We start from the raw sequence: 22,704 nt of genomic DNA, 5'->3' as shown, positions 1-22,704 counted from the left end.
CATATACTATCATCTCATGGTTGTGATACCACCATTTAGAGTAACCAATCACTTCCCGACCGTCACGACTCCGTAGTTGTCGGACCTTTACTCTGAACTCACACCCACAACCTTTCCGCTTTGTATCAAACCGAGTGGTTGTACGAAAATCTCTTTCTTCTCTTTTGCGATAACGGTCACATCTCAAAATGCGATCCATTCTACCATCCCGTTGAGATTTATGAGTTACTACTACCAAGCAAAATCCAGCTGCAATTGCAACCTGTTTTGCCCAATCAATCGCTTGTTGAGCTTCTTCGAATGGACCATCATGTCCAAATATCCCACTGTAATCATTTCCGTCTCCACCATAATCCTGCATCAATTATATATTATAATAAATACATTTAACGGATAATACATTTAATTTCTATATTTACACAGAATTAACAAAAAAAACATAATTATGTATAATATTATTCATACACATACACATACAAATTTTAAACACAATCATTTATAAAAGTCACATAAACAATTTCCAATTTTTTTTAATACAATTTCGAATTGTCAAACTTAATTTTAGAAAAAAACCTTTCTCAACAATCAAACTTAATTTTTTAAAAAACCCAATTCGAATTTTCAAACTAAATTTAAAAAAATACCATTTCGAATTTTCAAACTTAATTTTAAAAAAACCTATTTCGAATTTTCAAAATTAATTTTTAAAAAACCCATTTCGAATTTTTAAAAAAAATTATTTTCGATTTTTTTTTTTTTAAAAAAATAAAATAAAAAACAACAACAAAATCAAAAAAGAAAATATATATATATATATATATATATATATATATATATATATATATATATATATATATATATATATATATATATATATATATATATAAAGGTGGCGTCTGCCAGGGCCGCCACATCCACTAGACTGGCGCCTGGCAGGGCCGCCTCAGCCAGTAGAGTGGCGCCTAGCCAGGACGCCAGTCTGGTGGTCTGGGCGTCTGGGCTGGACGCCACTGTGGTGGTTCTGGCGTCTGGCTTGGACGTCCAGGCTACGGTTAGGGCGTCCATCCTAGGCGCCGGAGCCACTCCTACGGTAAACCGTGAATTTTAACGGTGACTTACCTCGTTTTCCGTCGACGACGACGTACCTCCGGCGTCCCCCGCATCTCCGGCCTGCCCTCCGGTCTCCCCCGGCGAGCCAGTACGGCTCCACATTTTTTAAACCGAGATTTGTTCAATTTTAGAAAATGGGCATAATGGTCACACCAAGCCATATTTGTGGGCTTTATATGGTAATTTGCGGGCGATGTTTAGCGATTCACAAGTTTTGGTGGTCACGTGGCGTCATATATATGGGGCGGGCAGGAGCGAGAAGTTTTACGCTGTTTGAGTAGGACACAGTTATGTTCTACATTTGTTGATTGGCGATGTAGTCTTGCACAGGAGCACCTCGAGTTGATTACCAATATGACAATGTACTCGGACCGCCTATACGCTATCCAAAGAACCTGTCGTTGATTCAGAATATAAAAAACATTATGATTTTTATTAAAATTACTAAAACGAAGTAAAGACAACAACTACAACATTATAACAACGAACCTGTCGATGATTCAAACTACGTCTTCACTGCCGAATGTTGGCTTTCAACTCTACAATTACTCGTGTTACCATAGTGAAGAACTTGGTTCGTCCAAAATGTCACAAATTTAATTTTATGACAAAGTCATGTTTTCTCAACGTAAATAATCACTGTCGAATAACTTGCCCACATAGCTTTCATTGTATCCAGAGCAACATTATAATCCGCCTTGGTTGTAGCATCCATGATACATTTCCATTTTCCATTTTTGAAACTCGCACCGATCTTCTTATTTTTAAACCTATCTGTCACCCTAGCCTCCACATCTTTGTTAATGTGCCATCGACAATGAAAATGCGACGTCCCTGAAAACGCTTCTCTCAATGCCGCACATAGGCCAAGTTCACGATCAAACAAAAATACCGATGGTTCTTTATCATACCCAATCAACTCCCTTAATCTCTTCAACACCCACCGATAGCTTGCCGTGCACTCGTTGCGCATGAACACATAACTAACGAGGAAATTCTGATTTGTCGGTGTTACACCTACTATCTCAAAGAATGGCATCCCGTATCGGTTGGTCTTGTAAGTTGAATCCATACCGATTACATGTGGATATGTGCGTAGTATGTTTACCGTGATTGGGTGCACCATAAATGCATGTTGTAGAACACCGAGGTCATCGGCCATGACCCAGTAAATATACTGACTTTGTCTCGCCAAATGAAGAAATTGTTGAACAACTCCTTTGCCTTCAGACATCTTCATTCTAAAGAAATTCCGAAAATTGTAAATGTGTCTGATGTTTGGATGATCATCAGGAAATTGTTCTACAACAGTTGCCATGATGTTACGCGGTGCAACCTTGGACTTTGTCATGTCACGCACAACCTTTTTGGCACCCGGGATCAAGCCACTAATTTTACGATGACCCTCATGATACACGATCATTGGATGGTTATGGGTCCCACTTTCATCATTTTTTGCACGGATCTTCCAACTATCTGTGGTGAATTCATAATATATCTTGATGTAGAAAGGACAAGCATTGGCTTTGGTTTTTGTGTCCTTCCGTATTGCGTTCTTCAAATCTCTCGGTTTGCTCTTCTGACCCCGATCACATTTCAAATATCGATACGACCGACCATGTCTGGTTTTGTTGTAAGACGATTTAACCAAAATAAGTCCCAGATTTATGGAAACAACATCCGCCCATTTTACTGCGTCATCAAACGTTGGAAATAACGTATTCGTGACGAAATTAACACTATAATTGACACCATCACCGCCGTCTTCAGACTCCAAATCCATTAAAAATAAACTAAACACACAATATTCCCCAATATTATTTCTTTTATTATAGTTCAAACTGTTATTATTATTAAATATTCAGATAATAATAATACAAAGATTACAATAATAACTTTAATTAATTAATCAATTCAAAAAAAAAAATATTAGTAAAGATCCGCCTAAAATTTCCGGATCCACCTAGGTAGATCCACTTAAAAGTTCCGGATCCACCTAGGAAGATCCGGAAATTATGGGCGGATGTGGAGAACCGCCTTAAATTTCCGAATCTTCCTAGGTGGATCCGGAAATTTTAAGTGGATCCACCTAGGTGGATCCTAATATTTTGGGCGGATCTTTTTTTTAAAAATCTAATAAAAAAAGTACGACGACTTACAGAATCCTCCCACAAAGCCTCTGATGTCCGAACGTTGTCGTCATCCATCGTCCTAAACCTGTCGCTAATGCTTAAGATTTTTTTTTTAAAAAAAACTCGGATTTTTGGTGGTGAATCGAATGTGGTGGGGTCGGATGTGGAGGGGTCGGGAATTTTTTTTTACCGCGTGCTAGTAAGTGGAGGGGTCGGAAATGATATTATAGTGCCAACAAGTCCCATAATAGACCATTATATACTACAATTTACACAAAGGGTAATATCATCCTTCCATGTCAAAAAAAAAAAAACGCTCTCTTGTAAAATGGCAGCGTTGTTTAGCCATTCACTTAATGGGTTACAAGTAATTATTCCTAAACATACTACATCAACCAAGATTAAGTATGAGCTAAAACTTGTTGATTGGGGGAAAAAGTAGTAAAAGTTAGTAAGGTGGTGAAAGTCCGATCCGTACGACAACTTTACAGTTCAACAAACTTTTACGTAGTATAATAACATGCTTTGGTTTAATGGCGGCAAGATGAATCATTAAATCTCGAGGGAAGTTTGAGTGGGGCCGTAAGCTCGATGATAGATAATTAGATATGATCATTACTCATTGGAGACATTTTAATTGAGCAAGAAAGAAGATTGGGCTGCTTAACTAGCTACGTTTCTCATTGTTTTAGTTGGGCTTTTTTTATTAAATTATTTTGGGTTGTACTATGGGCTAAACCCCAGATGGCCCGAACTTGATTGATTTTGGAATCCCTAAATGATTTCATGTAAATTTAGATAATTAGTTGATTCATTAATTAATTATATCATGTGATTTTGGAATTCCAATAGGATTTTATCAATTAATCGTTCCTCTATATAATTTCATGTAATCTTGACAAGTTATATATGCCATTGTGACTGATGTATGCTATCACGACAAGCTAAAACACATGCCAAGATTCTTCATTTCTAATGTCGTTTTTCCCAAACCAATGCAATTTCATTATAGGAGCATTCCAATTAAACAATTACTCATTATGTCCCATTCTTGTAGTCATATTTAAGGAATAAAAGAGGGGGGGGGGGGGTTCTTACTGTGATTGTTGGGAAGGATTTGAGGTAGTGGGGGGCTTATCCCGTTTTGAGTTTTTCGGGACATCGTTATTATATACTCATTTTGGATGATTTTTCGAAATTTGTGTGGACTTTTCCTTTAGCTAAAAAATCAGATGTCTTTGATAAGTTTTTAGCCTTTCAATCCTGTATTCAAACACAATTTGAGCGACCAATTAAGAATGTCCAATGTGATAATGGGAGGGAGTATGATAATAGTTCTTTTTGGGCGTTTTGTGAGTCTAATGGGTTGTCAATGTCATTCGTTCTATATGGATTTTTACTGATAAAGTGAAATCTAATGGTGATTTTGAGAGGCATAAAGCCCGTCTTTTAGGTGATGACAAATCTCAGCAGGTTGGCATAGATTGTAGGGAAACTTTTAGTCCGGTGGTCAAGACAATGACTATTCGGATTGTTCTTAGCCTTGCTTTATCTAAGGCTTGGCCAATTCATCAACTTGATGTCAAAAATGCTTTTTTGCATGGTGAGCTTAATGAAATAGTGTATATGCACAACCTCTCGGTTTCCGTGACCGCAATAATCCAGATCATGTATGCTTGTTGCGTAAGTCCTTATGTGGCCTTAAGCAAGCACCCCGGGCGTGGTACAAAAGGTTTGCTGATTATGTGTTGTCCATTGGTTTTATTAACAGCAAGTCTGATACTTCATTATTCATCCATCGGTCGGGGTCGCAAACGACATATATTTAATTTTATGTTGATGACATAATTTTGACAGCTTCTTCTCATGCTCTCCAATGTTCTATTATGTCTCTTCTTGCCTCAAAATTTGCTATAAAGGATTTAGGTCCTATAAATTATTTTCTTGGCATTGCTGTGACTTGACACAAATGCGGTCTCTTTCTTTCACAGCGTAAGTATGCGGAGGAGATAATTGAGAGAGCAGGTATGTCGGCTTGTAAACCATCAGCCACACTAGTTGATACCAAGCCGAAAGTGAGTGCGTCGGGCACTCCCTATGCTAACCTGACTCACTACCGCAGCCTGGCTAGGGCTTTGCAGTACCTAACCTTCACAAGGCCTGACATATCATCGCAGTACAACAAGTATGTCTACATATGCACGACCCGAAGGATTGACATATGGCTACTCTTAAGCGCATTATTCACTATGTTCAAGGTACTAAGGATCATGGGCTGCACTTATATCCGTCCTCTACCTTGTCACTTATCTCCTACACCGATACGGATTGGGGTGGGTGCCCCGATACAAGGCGGTCTACATTGAATACTGTGTCTTTTTAGGGGATAATTTAGTATCTTGGTCATCAAAATGCCAAGCTACCCTCTCCTAGTCGAGTGCCGAGGCTGAATACAAGGGAGTGGCGAATGTGGTGTCCGAATCTTGCTGGCTTCGAAACTTGTTACTTGAGTTACATTGTCCACTACGGAAGGCAACATTAGTGTACTGTGACAATGTAAGCGCAATCTATCTCTCGGGTAATCCGGTGCACCACCAACGAACCAAACACATCTAGATCGATATACTCTTTGTTAGGGAGAAGGTTGCACGTGGTGATGTCCGAGTGCTTCATGTTCCTTCTCGGCATCAAATTGCGGACATTTTTACTAAGGGACTTCCACGTGTACTTTTTGAAGACTTTTGGGATAGTCCCAGCGTCCGTCGACCTCCCGGACCACGGGGGTGTGTTAAGATAATTATGTAAATAATTAGCTAAGTCAAGTGTATATATCGTTTCCTAGTTTGTAGAATAGCATTATTGTTTCCTAGATTATAGCCCTAGAATTATGGCTGAATTATTCCTTGTATATTGTATAAATATCAATGAGCAATGCAGGAAACATTCACGGAAAACGTTCTGTTAGTGATGCTTCTTACATTTTAGATAATACTTCGTATTTCAACAATACAACTTGATTTATAGCGACACATTATATGTTTATGTTGTTTATTATTGAAAACTTTACAACTATTTTGAATAATCTTGTAATTGGAAAATTTAACAAAACTAAAAGGAACAGAGGGACTAGAACAAAGTAAAACGGTCTTTATCCTTCAATGTTTGACAATAACTTTCTAGTTGTCACCTTACCACAGATGTTAGTATAAATCAAGCTTCAAATAAAACATCACATTATAATTTGCAACATATTGCATTACCGTTTTGTCATCTACCCATCTACCATTAGTAATAAGTACCAACACAATACTCAATATTATTGCCAAGTTAAGGTATTTAGCAAATCAATCGACCAAGGTCCAAGGCCCATACTTTGACACAACTATCTAACTAAAAAATTAAAAAGCCCAATAACGAAACACATAAATTTAGCCCACATTTAGCGAAACATCAATTTATTTTATTTTTTATTTAAAAAAAAAACATCAATTTTTTAATTAATAATTTAAGAAGCCCAAAAACGAAACATGAATTTTCAATAAACGCCTTTGCTTGAGTCTGTAGTAACGCCACCATCTTCTTTGTTCTTCCTTCGTCTTCAACACAAAAATATTCATAAATTCCAGAAACAAAATTTAAAAAGTTATATGAATTTCAGCGAATCAGTTGACTTTTCTGGTTAATTTCTCGAAAATGAAGCCAAAAATGGAGGTGAATCAGCAGCATCTGTTGTCATTCTCTCTCTCCTCCAATCTCGCTGCCCCTTCCTTCAATGGTACACTTCTTCATTTTCTCTCTCCTCCAATTTTTTTAACATTTTTTTGATGAATTTTTTGATAAATTAATATTTATGTGATGCTTATTGTGAGGAACTATACTCCTTTGCGTGTCATATAAAAAGTTGATCATAAAAACACGTTCATTTCATGTATTTTTCATCACTTTCTTTTTCATCTTTCTACTGCATTTCTGTGTGCTGGAAATTCGTAATATCAACTTCAAGATTTTAATTATTATTTATTTTTTTTAATTTTCTTTTTCTTTTGGTGATTTGTGTTTGTGAAATGTTTGACCAAATTGATATATAGGTCACACTTTAGGGAGGTTAATTAGTGTTGTAGGTCGTTGAGATTAGTCAAATACAAGGTTCAAGTTGAAATTGGTGAGTTTCTACATTTAGTTGCTATTTATTGCTACTTAGTTAGTATTTGTGAATAGACCAAATGTGTATATGGGACCCAAATTATGTATGCAATGCTGGTATGAGCGCGAATTACTATAGCAATTGATTATTATGATGGTGATTGTGCTTCAAAAGCGAGAATGAGAATGGTAGATATGTACATAAGTTAGTTTTGAAGCAAAAGTTTGATTAAATAAAGTACTGCCTCTATTGGATTTAGTTGTCACGTTACTAGATCGAGTTGAATTATTGATAAAACTATCGCATGAGTGTTTTTGCTTACTGTTTAGAAATGTATTGAGTATTTTGATTTTAGGTATTTTTAAGGAGATTTCATTGATAGGTGTTGAAGTTTATTTATCATTGTAAGATGATATCTCTTAGGAATTAGGACTCGTTATATTGTATGAGTAATGCATAGACAAATCATCAGAAGCTTAATTAGAGTAGCTGCTCTTTCCTCTAAGATTCCTTAAGAGCTTTTTTGGAATATGTTGATATACATATTGTGTGTTTTGCTGTTCTGGTAGCATGGGTGTGGTCTATGGGTGAGGTTTTAAATTTTTGACAAACTTTCAGTTTCTCTTCTCGTCTTCTCAATAGTGGTATAATAAATTAATAAGTACTATTGGATTTTTTGTTAATGAATTAATTGCAATTGGGCCTGAATATTGGTTAGAGAATTAGCATTAAGAACTTGTGACAAGCTACTGGCCTTTTGTTCTTCTTCTTTCTCAAGTATTACGTCAGTTCCTGCACTGTGCAGTGTCCTACGATTTTTACTCTTTTTTTTCTTCTTATGTACAATCATATGCAGCCTTAATCAGATGTCATCAGAAATCAAGGTAGACATAGCGAACAACTATGATCATTATGAGTCTGAAGGAGGTCCTCTACACGAGAATGATACTATGGCCATTGGGACCAACGGAATCTACAATACCCTTGACGACTACCATCAAGGAAAGAAGTCAATTAGTGACATTACATCGCCAAGGGAGCGCAGATCATTAGGTGACAGGTGAGACTTAGTTTCCACTGTAATATTCTTATATTGAAAACTGTTTGTTGCTGAGGATGCGTGTGTGTGTGTGTGTGTGTGTTTTATTCTATTGTTTCTGATGAGGAAGTAATTTCTGGTTCTCTAATGCAAACTGTTATATAGTGTTGATCATATTTTGGGAATGTATCTCAGGATAAGTCATTTGATCAATTATAGCTGAACTTGGTCTCCAGTTATCCATGAATTATAATTATCAGTGTATGACCTAAAGTAATTCTTGTGATCTGTGTTTATCTCCGACTCTCTGATTACAAGTAGGTTGTTGATATGGTCTGCTACTTGTTATCGGGGAAGGGGAGGTGGATGATATGTTATTTGTTATGTAATGCTTCTGTACAAATCTTTCTGATACGTGATGATCTAGAGTGTAGACTCTATGTTTGTTGATGGCGTGTCTTGTTGACTGTAAATGAATTGTTTGGTGTGTCAGAAACTTGGATTACTATTAGGAAGTGATGTTAGATATTCTCCAAGTGACTTTCTTAGGACCCTTTTTAGGGAACATGAGTCTAATGTCTCCCTTAGGAGGTAGGACATTTTCCCAAATAAGGGTTATTTGTTTGCAAATCTTTCCTGTCTTTATGCTTAATATGATAAAATGCATACATTTATCACTGCATGACTGATCCTGTCAAGTCCTCTATTTAGGCTTCTTTGTCCCAATCGAACCATACAAAACTGCATTGGCAACCATGTAGATCAAGAGGAAGAAGATAGGGAGCACAAAACTGTAAAAAAACCCGCTGGTCCACTTGTGTCTGGTGCTGCTTACTGTCTTTCCTCTTGTAGCATGATATTGCTGAACAAAGTAGTTCTCTCAACATTCAATTTCAACGCTGGGATATCTTTGATGTTTTATCAGGTTTGTTTAATCATTGATACAGTGTGCATTTGATGTTGGCATTTCTTCTATAATTTTCTTTCCCTGTATAACCTGTGATTGGTAGTTCATTCTTTCATCTCAAAGGATTTATTTTGTTTCTTAATTTAATCATGTTAAAGGTATATGTATCAACCTTTTTTAAAATTTAGCCTTATGTTCCGTTCCTAATGCAGAACTTAATCAGCACTGTAATCGTTGCTGTTTTGAGTATATGCGGGGTTGTATCAGTAGAAAAGCTCAGCTGGAAGCTCATTCGGGTTTGGCTACCTGTCAACATTATCTTTGTGGGTATGCTTGTATCAGGCATGTACAGGTACTCAAAATTCTGTGATGAATAGTGATTGTGGCATTGTGATTTCTGTTAATGTGGGCAATTTAAAATGGAACATCCTTTTGACAATATGGCATAATGCAAGCAATCCATGTTTTTTTTTCCCTCATAAGTTCAATGGAAGTATATTTCTATTACTGAATATCCCTGTGGCAAAATCCTTGCAGTTTGAAGTACATAAATGTTGCAATGGTGACGATTTTGAAGAATGTGACGAATATTATTACAGCAGTTGGTGATTATTATTTATTCCGGAGACACCAGAATCAGAAAGTTTGGACTGCAATGTTTTTGATGGTACATACTACATAGTTATGTTGCACTAGGTTAAATTTGAATACATGTGTGAAGTATCATCTCTGAATGTCTCGCCATATGACCTTTGATAATGAATGTTGATCTTTTGTGTTCCTGGCTAAATACTCTAGTCCGCTTATGTTGGTACCTTTTTTTTTTGTTAGACTGTGCTTAAATAAATTCTGTAACTATATAAATTTGGTCTGGGTTATAAAGACTTTTGTCTCAAAAAGATGCTTGTTAGTTATACTTTGTAGGAGTGTTCGTACACAGTCCCTGCAAGAACTAATCACTATTTGGTGCTCTGCTCCTCTGTGTTACTCCTTCCTTTCCTTAAGAAATTGAGTTAAAATACCAACCTATCCATCATATCAGTATATATCTAATACTCTGTAACTATGTAAGGAATTACTAATGGTAATAAAGGATAGTGTATTAGTGTTAACATTAGTATTCTAAATTTAGAAAGTGGACTAATTTTGGATGGTTTGGCAAATAAATTTGGCCTATTATTTACAGACACAGGGATTGAATAAGTTCCAGAAATAACTTGTGCATTATACAATTTGCTTTGGTATTTAGAACTCTGAGTTCTTCATTCTAAATGACAGATAATATCTGCTGTAAGTGGTGGCGTCACAGATCTTTCTTTTGATGCTACAGGATATGCTTGGCAACTTATAAACTGTGTTCTAACAGCAAGCTATTCAGTATGTATTTTCTTCTTATATATGGTCCATTTTATTGTCGCCTATGTTGCTATAATGTTATAAATCATGTCAATAGAGCTTCGTTCTGTTCTCTTTTTGCACTTATGTTGCCATGAAGTTGAGACAAGTGTGCATTTTGACAGCTTACACTGAGAATGGTCATGGAAAAAGCAAAACAGCTAACAAAATCAGGATCTCTAAATGAAGTTTCAATGGTGTTGTTGAACAATGCATTGTCATTACCATTTGGACTGGTTTTGATTCTTATATTTGACGAATGGAATTATGTCATAAACGTGTAAGTACATATTTAGATCTTAAATGTTATGATTAGTCTTTTAGTCAGTGCTAAATTTAGTAGAACAAAAAACATTGTATCCTCAAGTGTATTCATGTATTTGCAGCAATGTCATTACAATGCCAATGTTTTGGGCTGCAGCAACACTCAGCGGATTGTTGGGACTTGCCATCAGCTTTACTTCGATGTGGTTTTTAGGTCAAACCAGCCCTACAACTTATAGGTACTGTTCTTTTTTCTCTGACCTTTCTAGAAGCAATTTTAGCGCTGATTAGTAAACAGGACAAGGCTAATCAAAGTGGTCATGACTTAACAAAATGGTAATAAGCAACCCATGTAGTGCATCCATCAACCATATGGTAAGTAGTGGGAGTTTGGGTTTGATAACCAATGAAGGAATCCCTCCACCATAATGGGATCGGACCTAGGATGTCAAATTAGTGATAGGAACCATCTCTTAAAGCTTTTGATTGCTAATACAACAGTCAAAATAGCCATATAATTGAACTAAATTAATTTCTAAGACTTTATAGACCTAATGGTAGGTATATTATGGTTCCGAACCAACTTGCGTGAGTGTAGGGGATACCCCCCCATATTCACTTTATTTTGGTAAAATTTCCTAAACTTGAACCAAACACGTGGATTATAACAATTTTCGACATTTTCGAACTCCATAAGGAATGAGATCAGGGTGCTTCCCATGACCCCATTAAGACCCGGTAAGCCATTTGGGTGGTTAGAAACATTCATTTTGTCTTTAAACTGTCAATTTAGCTAGTTATGTACATGTCTTCCTTCATTTATTTAAGCCACCACAGGGCTCTATGTGACCAACTAGTGGTTGTATAGGTTCCAAACAACATTATATGACCTTGGGATACCTTTCTTGGCATCACTTGACTTTCGACACCAAGCCCAAAATCTCCAAAAACGATCCAATTTCGTGTATTATAGCTTTCGAATCTGGCCTCTGTAGATAATTTTTGAACTCGACACGGTTTTGCATCGAGGTGTTTTCTTCCAAAGGGCCCCAGGAGGCCTACTTGGTGCCATGAATCATCTCATTCATGCCTTTGTCCACCCCTCGTTTTCATGCCTTGCCATGGCCTTGTTGCCTTGCCTATCCTTGAGTTGGCCTTGCGTTGAACCTATGGCAAGCAAGATGCTACCCTGCCAATAATAGGTTTTAATAAGGATGATGTGTTATTATGTCTTGTCCTTGGGTGCATGCCTCGTGCAATTGCCCCTTGCCTAGGCCATAGCATGCCTTGAGCTTGAGTTGGGCAGCAGCATCCAGCCCCCATGCCTCATCAGCACCTAGGCCTTGGTGTGCCTTGCATGGGCAGCGGCAGGTCGGCAGTTAGCATTTTTTTTAGCACCAAAGGTAGATGCTACCCTCATTTAACACATAGGTATACAACCTAGCTCCAGTTCACATGTAATTAATTTTAGGCTGTGTTTTGGGTCAATATTTAAAGGAAATTATCTTGAAATGAACCTTGTTTTCAATAGAAATCGAGATTTAAACTTCACCTTCCTATGTTAACCTGATAGAGAAGTCAGGAGAGAAGGAAAAAGGAATATAGAGGGTTTGGGATGGGAGGAGAGTAGGGTGACAAAGGGAGGAATGTGGTATCTCTTCCTTTAAAAAAAACAACATAGGGAGGAATGTGGTATCTCTTCCTTTAAAAAAAACAACATAGGGAGGAATGTGGTATCTCTTCCTTTATATTTATTTTTAAAATATAACCAACATAGCTTCAGTGTACAGAAATTGGTATATTTTGCTGAGTCAGACGTCTTTCTTATCCATTGTAACATCCTGTTGATGTATATTTTACAGCTTGGTCGGTTCCTTAAACAAGATACCTATATCACTTGCTGGATTGGTGTTGTTCAATGTTCCACTGAGCATACCGAATCTCTTCAGCATATTATTTGGTTAGAATGACAGCCAAATCTACTCTCTTCCACAAACTTTTTTGATCTTTAGTTTTTAGCTTAATGAAATTTCTTCCATGTTACAGGTCTATTTGCTGGGGTGTTTTTTGCAAGAGCCAAGATGTCCTGATTCTCAGGTTATGTTGGATTACTCATAGAATAGAGATACAACATAAATCCGTATCTTCTGTAGGAACAATTCCTCAGTAGTTCAGTGCGTCATAATGCAGCACAGCTGCGAATACTTCCTCCCTTCGACATTCTATTCATTGTCTCATTAATAGTGTAATCTGGATTAGTTAAGTGCAACTAAACCTGGTTCTGCTAGATGTAGTATTCTACAAGGTAATCCATCATTTTTGTCACTTGGATCGGCCATGCGGATCTATATAGTTTGACTTGCATAATTCAAAAGGCTTTTTTTACCCCTTTTCCTTAGTTGTTTGCAAGCAAACAGTTATATTACTCCATATTTAAAAAGTTGGCTGATAGGCTTAGCTTTGTTTGTTTCTTTTTCTTTTTTTCCATGAAATTTTTTGTTTAATTTGTACTATTAATTATTTGAAGTTGAAATATTTTACTTCCTCCGTTCTTTTTTTATTGCATCATAGGGGTTTTGGAGGCAAAATTTGGTAGTGGGAAAAAGTAAGAGAGAGAAACGTAAAAATACAAAATTGTCCATGTAATGTAAAGATAAAATAAAAAGTAAGTGAGAAAAAAGTAAGGGTATGTTGGGTATTTGCAGTGTGAACATAGATATTTTTTGTCCTAAAATAGAAGTGATGCAATATTTGTGAAACTTCCCTAAAAGGCAAGTGATGCGATATTAATAGAACGGAGGAAATATATAATTCCCACCTAGATTTAGCTCTTTGAATCTCCCCTTCTTATAGTTTTATGCACGAAGTATTTAGCAAACGAATTGTTAAGTGTGCGGTGAAACTCTGAAAGCTATGGTCTTAGTGGAAAATCCAAGTCTATCTCACAATCCACTGGGTAGTTTTATCATCTGCAGGGTGCTTCTTAATGGATCAGCAGGCCATTCTAAGAAAGCACAAGTTGCCTGCTATAGTTATGATTCTCGAAGGAGATCGATCATTATGTTACAATGAAGCAAGTTCTAGAAGCTTGTTCGTCACATGGTGGGCAACCTTGAGTAATGTGGTTACTTGTTAGTTGATATATCGGATGTTCACATTGAAATGGTGACATGGTGTGTTCCTTCTGTCCTTTTGTAACGTAACAGTATAATTATGCATTTATATTTTTCTTCGTCGAAATTTTCTTTTAAGCAGTTGCTCACTGTCGGATCTTCTCCTATAGTTCTCGTCTTTTCGATACCGAGATAGAAATCTTGAGAATAATGAAGAATGAGAGAGATACTCTATAGGATATGTTTCTGCAGAGGCTGATTATGCCATTTGGTCAGAGAGAAATATGAAGGTGTTATGTGGATGTGAAAAATTCAGATGTAATAAGGCCCTTATTACATCTTAATATTTAATTCACATGAGGGTTTTGTTGCTTGAGTTTATGGAGTTACATAATTGTTTAGTTTATTAACCTAATTATTACATTTATGGAGTTTTTTTTACCTATACATTTGATGGAGTCGTTCCAATAGAGATGTGGTGGAAAATTACTAATACAGTTCTCTCAAGACGAGAAATAGGGGGGTTTTCAGAATTTGTTTCAAGACATAAAATTACTCTTAATTTGCTATTTTGATTGGTGAAAAGGAGGGTGTTGTATCACATGACATATACAATTATTTAGGTGTTTTTTTGGAGGGATGAAAGTAGTGGGTAAGAAAGCAAAGCATTTATTAATAGAATATGGGGTATGTGAATTGGACAAAATAGTATGCAAAGATTTGAAACGTTTGGTGAATAGAGATGTCCAAAGAAACTTTTTAAAAATTTTAAGGATGCATTGTGAATTTTTAAATCGCAAAGAAAAAAAAAATCATTGATCAGCCTTGATTACAATAATTCACTTAACTTGAAAGGAGATTTATATTATTAATGCAAAACATAACTATGGTATGATCAAAAACAAAAGGAGTAACATAAAATTAACAAAAATAAAGCAATTGTCAACTAACTTGCAGAAAACAACTTAGCTTAGAGTTCATACTAATGAAGTCTACTAATTTAGACAATAATAATTCAAATTCATCATCGAAATCTCCATAATTGTCTTCCTTCATCTTTTAAGCTGAGTAATACTACGCATCTTCCATCCATTCAAAACTCTCCTTCATTTGATCAACACATGGCAGACGTTGTTCATGAACTCATCATCACGGCTCGAGCTTGCTATGGTTGATGGCGAAGACTCATTAGAAGCAACATCCTGAAAATGGTGTGCGTTTGAGCTTTCAACAATATTTCCATAGGTACGTAAGGACATCGAGCTAAGCGAGGCGGCCGAAGGGGCGATGATGGTGTTGGAGGTGGAGGTAGTGTTGCATTGATACAGGCTTCTTAAGTAATCTCGTAAAACAGGAGATAATGGTTGATTTCCAGCTTTGTGATAATACTTAGTCGTAAAAAAGCTTACTTTTGGCAGCATTGAAATGATTCTTGATAGAATCACTTGTTCTTCCTTGAATAAACTTAGAGTTGATCGCCCATCGATTGCCATGTATCTTATGATATTTCACCAAGATCTCTTCTTTTTCGTCCCAAGCATCTTCTATTATTTCATACAAAAAAAATTGTATAGGAAGAAAGTTAGACTTGAATTTTTGTATGCGTTGTTATTATTAAATACTTCATTCTAATAGATAACAAGTTTCATTTATCACGTGCGTCAATTTAAAATTAATTTTAAAATAACTCTAATTATACATAAGTAAAATTATAAAAAGTTGATATTTTGAAAATACACATTAAAATATATTCTAACACCACATATGACTATGCTTTTTTTAATCTATAAAGTCAAAGTGAATTTGTAAACAGGGTTAAAAGTCAAATTGTGTCATCTACTTTGGAATAGAGGGATTGAAATAAATAAAACTTGTTTTTTTTTTTTTCTCCTTTTGGAAACTATTATTCTATAGAAATTTAAAAATATACAATGCTGTGGGTGTGGGAAGTGGGTTTGTAAATTGTCCTATGATTATGAGGTGTACAATACTAAGGTGGGAGGTGCAAGAAGTAGTGTTACTACCTCACTGAATGCAACCTGGACTCCCCTCCAATGGGCAAAATTAAGGTGAACGTTGATGCTCACATCATGAGTGATTGCGGTATCAAGTTTGGGGCTGTCTTCAGAGGTTATGAAGGGCAATTACTTGCGGCTGTTGTGAGACATATGGATGTGAGATGGAACTCGGAGTTGGCAGAGGCTGGTGCAGCGCGTTTTGGGGTGGAATTAGCTCGCAGATTGGGGTTTCAGGAGGTACTGTTGGAGTGCGATGCATTGTCAGTGGTTCGAGCAATTCAGACAAAGCAGCAGCAAGGGCTTGCTCCCATCTTTCTTCTGTATAAGGATATCTTTAAGGAGTGTAGTGCTTTTATTTCTTTCCAATGTAAGCATATTAAAAGAACTGGCAACTCGATTGCTCATTATGTTGCTAGATGGGCAACGGATGCAAACTCGGAATTTATTTGTACAAACTCTTTTCCCCAAAGTCTTCAAACTTTGGCGGAAATTGATCTTTATTAATTGACGCTCCGTTGGTTTAAAAAAAAAAAAAAAAATCAAATTTTGTACAAGTATAAGTTTGGTGCTTTTTCTGTGTGGATGGTCACACCGTGTAGCTAGGGTTAATTATAAGGGTTACTTATTTAAAGGTTACTTATTCTGTGGTTACTCAGTTGGCTAACGCATTTTCGGAGTTACTTATTATGGGTTACTCAGTTGGTCAGGTGATACTTATTCTAAATTTACTTAGTCGATTAACTTGTTTTCAGTGTGAGAGTAACCCTTGAATAAGTAACCACCATAAGTAACCCTTGACTAAACGAGTAACCCCTGAATAAGTAATCCCAAAATAAGTAGCCCCGGCCACACATAAAAATTTGTGAAATAATTATACCATAACCTTATTTTTGCACTTAAAAATTCATTTTTAATTACTAAAATCAAATTTGAACCCACCTTTTCTTAGCAAATTTTCTTATAATTTTCGATCTTTTTTATGTGACTTAGGTCATGTTCTTTTCACCTAATTTTTAATGAACTTAAGTATTTATAATGAAATTAAAATGTTTTTATTAAACTTTTTTTTTTTTCCATTTGCAATCTATCTCATCTTACTAATGTAGCAATAAAGATTAAAGATTGAACAAATACAAGTGAATTCAATCCACATTTGTTCACACACTCATACCCTTGAAGTGTGGGGATCAACAAATGAATTAGGGGAAGCCCCACCCTTATATAATTATAGAACCATAGTTAATAAGAATCGTGAGTGTAACAAAGAAAGAATCCTGCAACTTATGTTGTATTAATAATACTACGACGTATTTATTCCTTACTCTCAAAGTGTAGTGCTAGATACTTCAAAACTCAAAATCAAATAAGAAACACATATTCTACTTTCACAACCTCGTTGGTGTATTAATGACATCAACGATAACAATTGACCTTATACTATGATAATCCTACACGTTTGACTCATAACAAGTCAAATAAAATAAAGAGGAGAGAAAGAGGGATAAAGGTAGCAATCAGACCTGGGCACCGTGCCGGGCCGTGCCGCCGCGGGCCACGGGCTGGTTCGTGCCGTGCCGGTCGTGCCGGCGGGTCCAGGATTTCGTGACGTGCCGTGCCGACCATTTTCACAGGCCAGCCCACGGCACGACCCTCGTGCCTGGCGGGCTCGTGCCGTGCCGGCCAGCGGGCTGGTGCAGTTTTCAAATAATTTTTTTTTTTTTTATATATATGACAACATTATAAATTAATAAGTTTATAATGTATATAAGTTATAAAATTATAATTATAAGTTTTATAAGGTTATAACTTATAAGTTTATAACTTATAAGTTTATAACTTATAAGGTTATAACTTATAAGTTTATAACTTATAAGTTATAAGTTATTAAGTTATGAATTTTATAATTATAAGTTGAATATTTATGTTTTATAATTTGTATATTCAATATTTATATTTATATATTTACTTTATACTATTACTTTAAAATTTAATGTTTATGATTTATTAGTAATTGGTATAATTTTTTTTTTTTTTTAATATGAATTTACAAATTGTAACAAAACGGGGAAAAAAGGCAAATTGGACTTTGGATGTGAATAATGCGTACTTTATATTATTATTACTTGAGTTGAGAAAATTGTACAATGATAACAATGATAAAAATCATACAATGATGGTATTAAACAAAAATTGGAAAATGATAAAATTGATATTTTTAAAATCGTACAATATACAATAATTGTCTATTCTTCTTCTCCTTCTTCTTGCTCGTCTTCGTCTTCGTCTTTGCCTTCGCCTTCAAGGTCATCGGCTAGTTGCATAGATTGGGAACTAGCCGAACCCGAACCGGAAGCGGAGGTTCCTTCTTCGTTGTCGTTGTGGTCGTAAGAACGGTCTTGTGAGCGATTTTCCGCATCCAACCAATCTTTGAAACACACGCACATTTCTAGTGTTTCGGGTTTTAGACTTGTTCTTCTATCGTCTAAAACCCTTCCGGATGCGCTGAAAGCTCGTTCGGAGGCGACGGAGGAAACTTGGATAGCAAGAATGTCTCGTGCCATTGCCGCCAAAGTTGGATGCTTCGAGCTTTGTTGTTTCCACCATGCAAGGAGGTCGAGGCTGTTTATTTCATCGTCGTCCATGCCTTTGGTGAAGTCGTAACTCAGGTACATCTGCAACTCCGAGACGTCGCTTTGCGTTCTCCTGATTGATGAATCACCTGAAAACCTTGAAATCAAGTTAGTAGCTTGTGAAAATAAATGTTTGGCCTTCTTACTTACGTTTTTGGATGGTTGGGAAGGCCCTGAGCGAGGAACGGTGCCATATTTGGCTTCATAGACTCTATATAAAGCAAAAAACTGATCCTTCACATCAGTCTTATAGTTTTCTACATCATCGTCAAGAAACATGCAGTGAAAGTAAATGTCAACTAACATAAATGTGTTTTCATACTTTTGCCTAGGATCTAATATGGAAGCAAAAATATAAATCAAAGGAATCTCACTATAATATTTACGCCACTTTATTTCCATTGCTGGAAGATACTGATCATAATCACTTTGATGGCGATGATCAGCGAAAAGTTGGGCGAGTAAGCATGCATTAGAAAGAAAGTTTTGAGCACAAGGATTGTAAACAGTAGAAAAACAATACATCATGTTATATAATAACTGTAAAAATTGCATATATCTTTCACAGTTATTCCAATCATCATCATACAAAGCATTTTGTGGAAATTTTTGGTTGTAAAATAATGTTAACGGGCCCTTGTACTCAATTGCCTTTGTTAACATGTCATAGGTGGAATTCCACCTAGTTGGGCAATCAGTTCTAATTTTTATTACCCTTATCTTTTGTTGTTTTAGAAAACTCTTCCATTCTTGGTATCTCATGTTAGAGCTATTAATAGACATAATAGCATCTCTGATTTTGCTGTAGTATGAGCCAATTGCCCGAACTCCATCCTGTACACATAAGTTAAGTACATGGCAAACACATCTAGTATGAAGAGCTTCACCGTCTAATAGTACATCAGTTAAGTTTTGTTTGATAAGATTAGCTGTGTATGTCATAGAGGTTGCATTATCAAAAGTCATAGACATCATTTTATCTCGAAGGTTGTATTCGTCTATTGCTTGCATTAAATGGTGAGCAATGTTAATGCCGGTGTGTGGGTATTCCAGCATTTCGAAATGTATTATTCTTTTTTGTAACATCCATTGATCATCTACCCAATGGCAAGTCACACATAAATAGTGATATTTATAACCACTATCCCAAGAATCGGCTGTTAAAGATACTCTACAGTTAAGGTTACTCAATTCGGCTTGTAACCGGACTTTGTACTCTAGGAAATTTTTCATTGCGGCGGAACGGACGGTTTTCCTAGAGATTCTTTTATGTTGGGGTTGTAGTGCTTTGTTAATGTAGGTGTTGAATGCGTCACTTTCCGAGAAAAGAAAAGGTTGTTCGGCGTGTACTATCATTTTTCCTAGTTCATCCCTATCCCTCTCATAGTTGTATGTAAAGCCGTATGGATGGAATTGGGAAATTTTGGGTTGGGTTGGATCACTAGCTGGTTTTGCACAAGCTTTCATGTGTCTAGATAAGTGTCCCGTCCCGTTTTTGGTAACTGCCGTGAATACACTATTACATGTTTTACATTTTGCCCATTGTTCACCATCTTTACTTAGGACAAAATAACGCCATACCTCACTCCTTCGGTTTTTCAAAAGTAGCATCTCAGTTTCGGTTAACCATTCATGATGTGTGTGATGGTTAGTAGTGGGACTAGTGGGAGTGGCAGTAGAAGGGGTAGAACCGGAGGGAATTCGGGTACTTTCTTGGCTACCTTGGCTAGAACAATAGTTTTGTTGATCACCGATATAATTAGGTGGAAATTGGTATGGTGGTAGTGGAAATTGGTTTAGTGGTGGTGCTGGAAATCCCGACGTATTATATGGCTCATAGCCCGGGGGGAAGTAAATGGGGTCATTGGTTTGACTCGTAATTTGGGGGCTCGTTGTATTTGGTGGTTCCCTAGAACTACTACTACGGATAAGTCGACCTTTCCCCCTAGACCTAGATGATGGGTTGTTCGATGCCATAATTAACAATTAATTTTTTAATAAAAAGTGGTTAACTATAATAATAATAATTAATAACAACAATTTTAACAATAAAAATATCAATAATAATAATTAATAACAACAACTATAACAATAACAATAACAACAAAAATAAATAATAACAACAATTGTAACAATAATAATAATTAATAACAACAATTATAACAACAACAATAACAATTAACAACAATAATAATTAAACAAGATTATTCTAATAATAACAATAAAACAATAATAAATTTAAGATTAGTTTAGATCTTACAACCGTGCTTCAACGCTCCACTAATTACGATTACGAACTTTTTAATTTTTTCCGATATTAGGAAAATAATTAGAGAATTTAAGAAAATAAGGATTATTAGAGATTTAGAGAATATAAGAGATAAGAAGAAGAGATTGTGATTTTGTGATTTGGGAATGAAATGGAGGTGAGTATTTATAGAATTTTTGGGGAGCAAATTGGCAAAAAACTAGCCGTTTTTTTGGCTTATTAAGGAGCTAGAATAAACGGTAACATTACCGTTGGCCCGCGGGCCGTGCCTACGGGCCGTGCTCGTGCCGGGCCGGGCCTGGGAATTCTCAACCCTGTCCGTGGCACGGGAGTTGAACTTCGTGCCGTGCCGTGCTTGAATTCGGGTCGTGCCGGGCGCACGCGGGCCAACCCGGCCCGTGCCCAGGTTTAGTAGCAATCAAGCATGGGAAGAAGAATGGAGACATCAGACATGTGATAATGCATCATTTTCTCGTTGGCCTCTCTCACCTTTTTTTTTTTTTTTTTTTTTGGGAAAGCAAATGAGCCTGGCTAAGCTCAAAAAAAAAAAAAAAAAAAAAACTATAGTTTACTTTATAGCTTGATTATATTATGCTTTTTAATTATATGGTCAGTTCCAACTAACTGGTTGACTACCCGTAGTTTAATTTACGCGAAACTAGTGTATCTTCTTAATTAATTTGTTACTCCTACTATAATCGATTGAGCAGTACTTAAATAGGTAACAATTACGGCAAAAATTAGTTTGTATATTATATCAATTAAATAACTCATCATTTTCGATTTTATAAAAGAACTCTAGTATTATCTCCATCAACTTGCCTTAAATATTGCATGCAATAAGCTAAGAGACAGCTAAGAGATAATAATAACAACAAATAGTATAGTGTGTATTTTACTAGCACCAAATTCCAAGTAGAACTTGACAACCTCAAAATAGTCCCTGTCACATTTTACTACCAATAATAATAATTTTATGTAAATCAATTTTGATTAAACAAGATTAAACCTCCTAACAATTAAGGTCTCAATCACAATTAATACTGTCAAAATTTTCGACTAATCATGATCCAATAACATGCTTGTTCCAGAATTTTTGGGATGAATTTTAGTGTAATCTTTTCAAGAGAAACATATGCAAGTAGCATCCTACTTTTGTGGAGCATTGGTGAGATAGTGATCTTGATCTAGCAATACACGCAATTAAATGGCTGACTAGTTTTTTAGGTAAGGAAAATATGCATATTAACGATCCAACCAATCTCACGAGAAAAATCTTAAAACGATCAAATAGTTTTCGAATATTGCAAGTTCAATTTAAATTAAATCAAGATAGAGAGTCTGAAAATGTAACTCCGTACTTAACAATCTATAGGATATTAGCGTTGAATAGGACTTGATTGAAGTAAGTACTCTATGGTGTGGTGTTATCACTAACTATTGTGTACATGGACGAATTATAAGGATATATTCAACAAGCTTGGTTTGCTAGTTCTAAAAGAATGCGACTCGTATTTAACTATTTACCAAGATTTTGAAATTTTCAACACTCCATAACAAATTTGTAGAAAGTACTCTATGCATACACATTTGATAAATCAAATTATAGATTTTAAAATTTTAAACATGAAAATTGATTACATACAATTTTACGCCTACCCTTATCTTTAAAGATATTTATGT

The 22,704-nt window shown here is 35.9% G+C and overlaps 2 protein-coding genes across 2 annotated transcripts; one reads left to right on the top strand and one right to left on the bottom strand.

Moving 5' to 3' along the window:
* Positions 1-1,723: 1,723 nt before the first annotated feature.
* On the bottom strand, positions 1,724-2,893 carry LOC110688581 (protein FAR1-RELATED SEQUENCE 5-like). The gene has a single exon (XM_021865349.1). It carries the CDS (start codon positions 2,891-2,893, stop codon positions 1,724-1,726), a length of 1,170 nt encoding a protein of 389 aa, XP_021721041.1.
* A 3,670-nt stretch (positions 2,894-6,563) lies between these two features.
* On the top strand, positions 6,564-13,471 carry LOC110687635 (GDP-mannose transporter GONST2-like). Its single transcript, XM_021864273.1, has 10 exons — positions 6,564-7,017; positions 8,243-8,446; positions 9,137-9,350; positions 9,545-9,684; positions 9,870-9,999; positions 10,611-10,709; positions 10,853-11,007; positions 11,114-11,230; positions 12,854-12,951; positions 13,038-13,471. The coding sequence occupies exons 2-10, from the start codon at positions 8,253-8,255 to the stop codon at positions 13,079-13,081; spliced, it is 1,191 nt and encodes a 396-aa protein (XP_021719965.1). The 5' UTR covers positions 6,564-7,017; positions 8,243-8,252; the 3' UTR covers positions 13,082-13,471.
* The last annotated feature ends 9,233 nt before the right edge of the window (positions 13,472-22,704 follow it).

The sequence above is a fragment of the Chenopodium quinoa genome, unplaced genomic scaffold (genome assembly GCF_001683475.1).
Source record: "Chenopodium quinoa cultivar QQ74 unplaced genomic scaffold, ASM168347v1, whole genome shotgun sequence".
Taxonomy (NCBI): Eukaryota; Viridiplantae; Streptophyta; class Magnoliopsida; order Caryophyllales; family Amaranthaceae; genus Chenopodium; species Chenopodium quinoa.
The sequence above is the reverse complement of the archived record's forward strand: the minus strand, read 5'-3'. Positions and strand labels throughout refer to the sequence as shown.

Bases quoted from the DNA above. Each gene is read 5' to 3' on its own strand.
- LOC110688581 (XM_021865349.1), bottom strand. From the start codon at position 2,893: ATGGATTTGGAGTCTGAAGACGGCGGTGATGGTGTCAATTATAGTGTT.
- LOC110687635 (XM_021864273.1), top strand. From the start codon at position 8,253: ATGTCATCAGAAATCAAGGTAGACATAGCGAACAACTATGATCATTAT. The intron at 8,447-9,136 runs GTGAGACTTAGT...TCCTCTATTTAG, and splicing joins CGCAGATCATTAGGTGACAG to GCTTCTTTGTCCCAATCGAA. The intron at 12,952-13,037 runs GTTAGAATGACA...TCCATGTTACAG, and splicing joins TCTCTTCAGCATATTATTTG to GTCTATTTGCTGGGGTGTTT.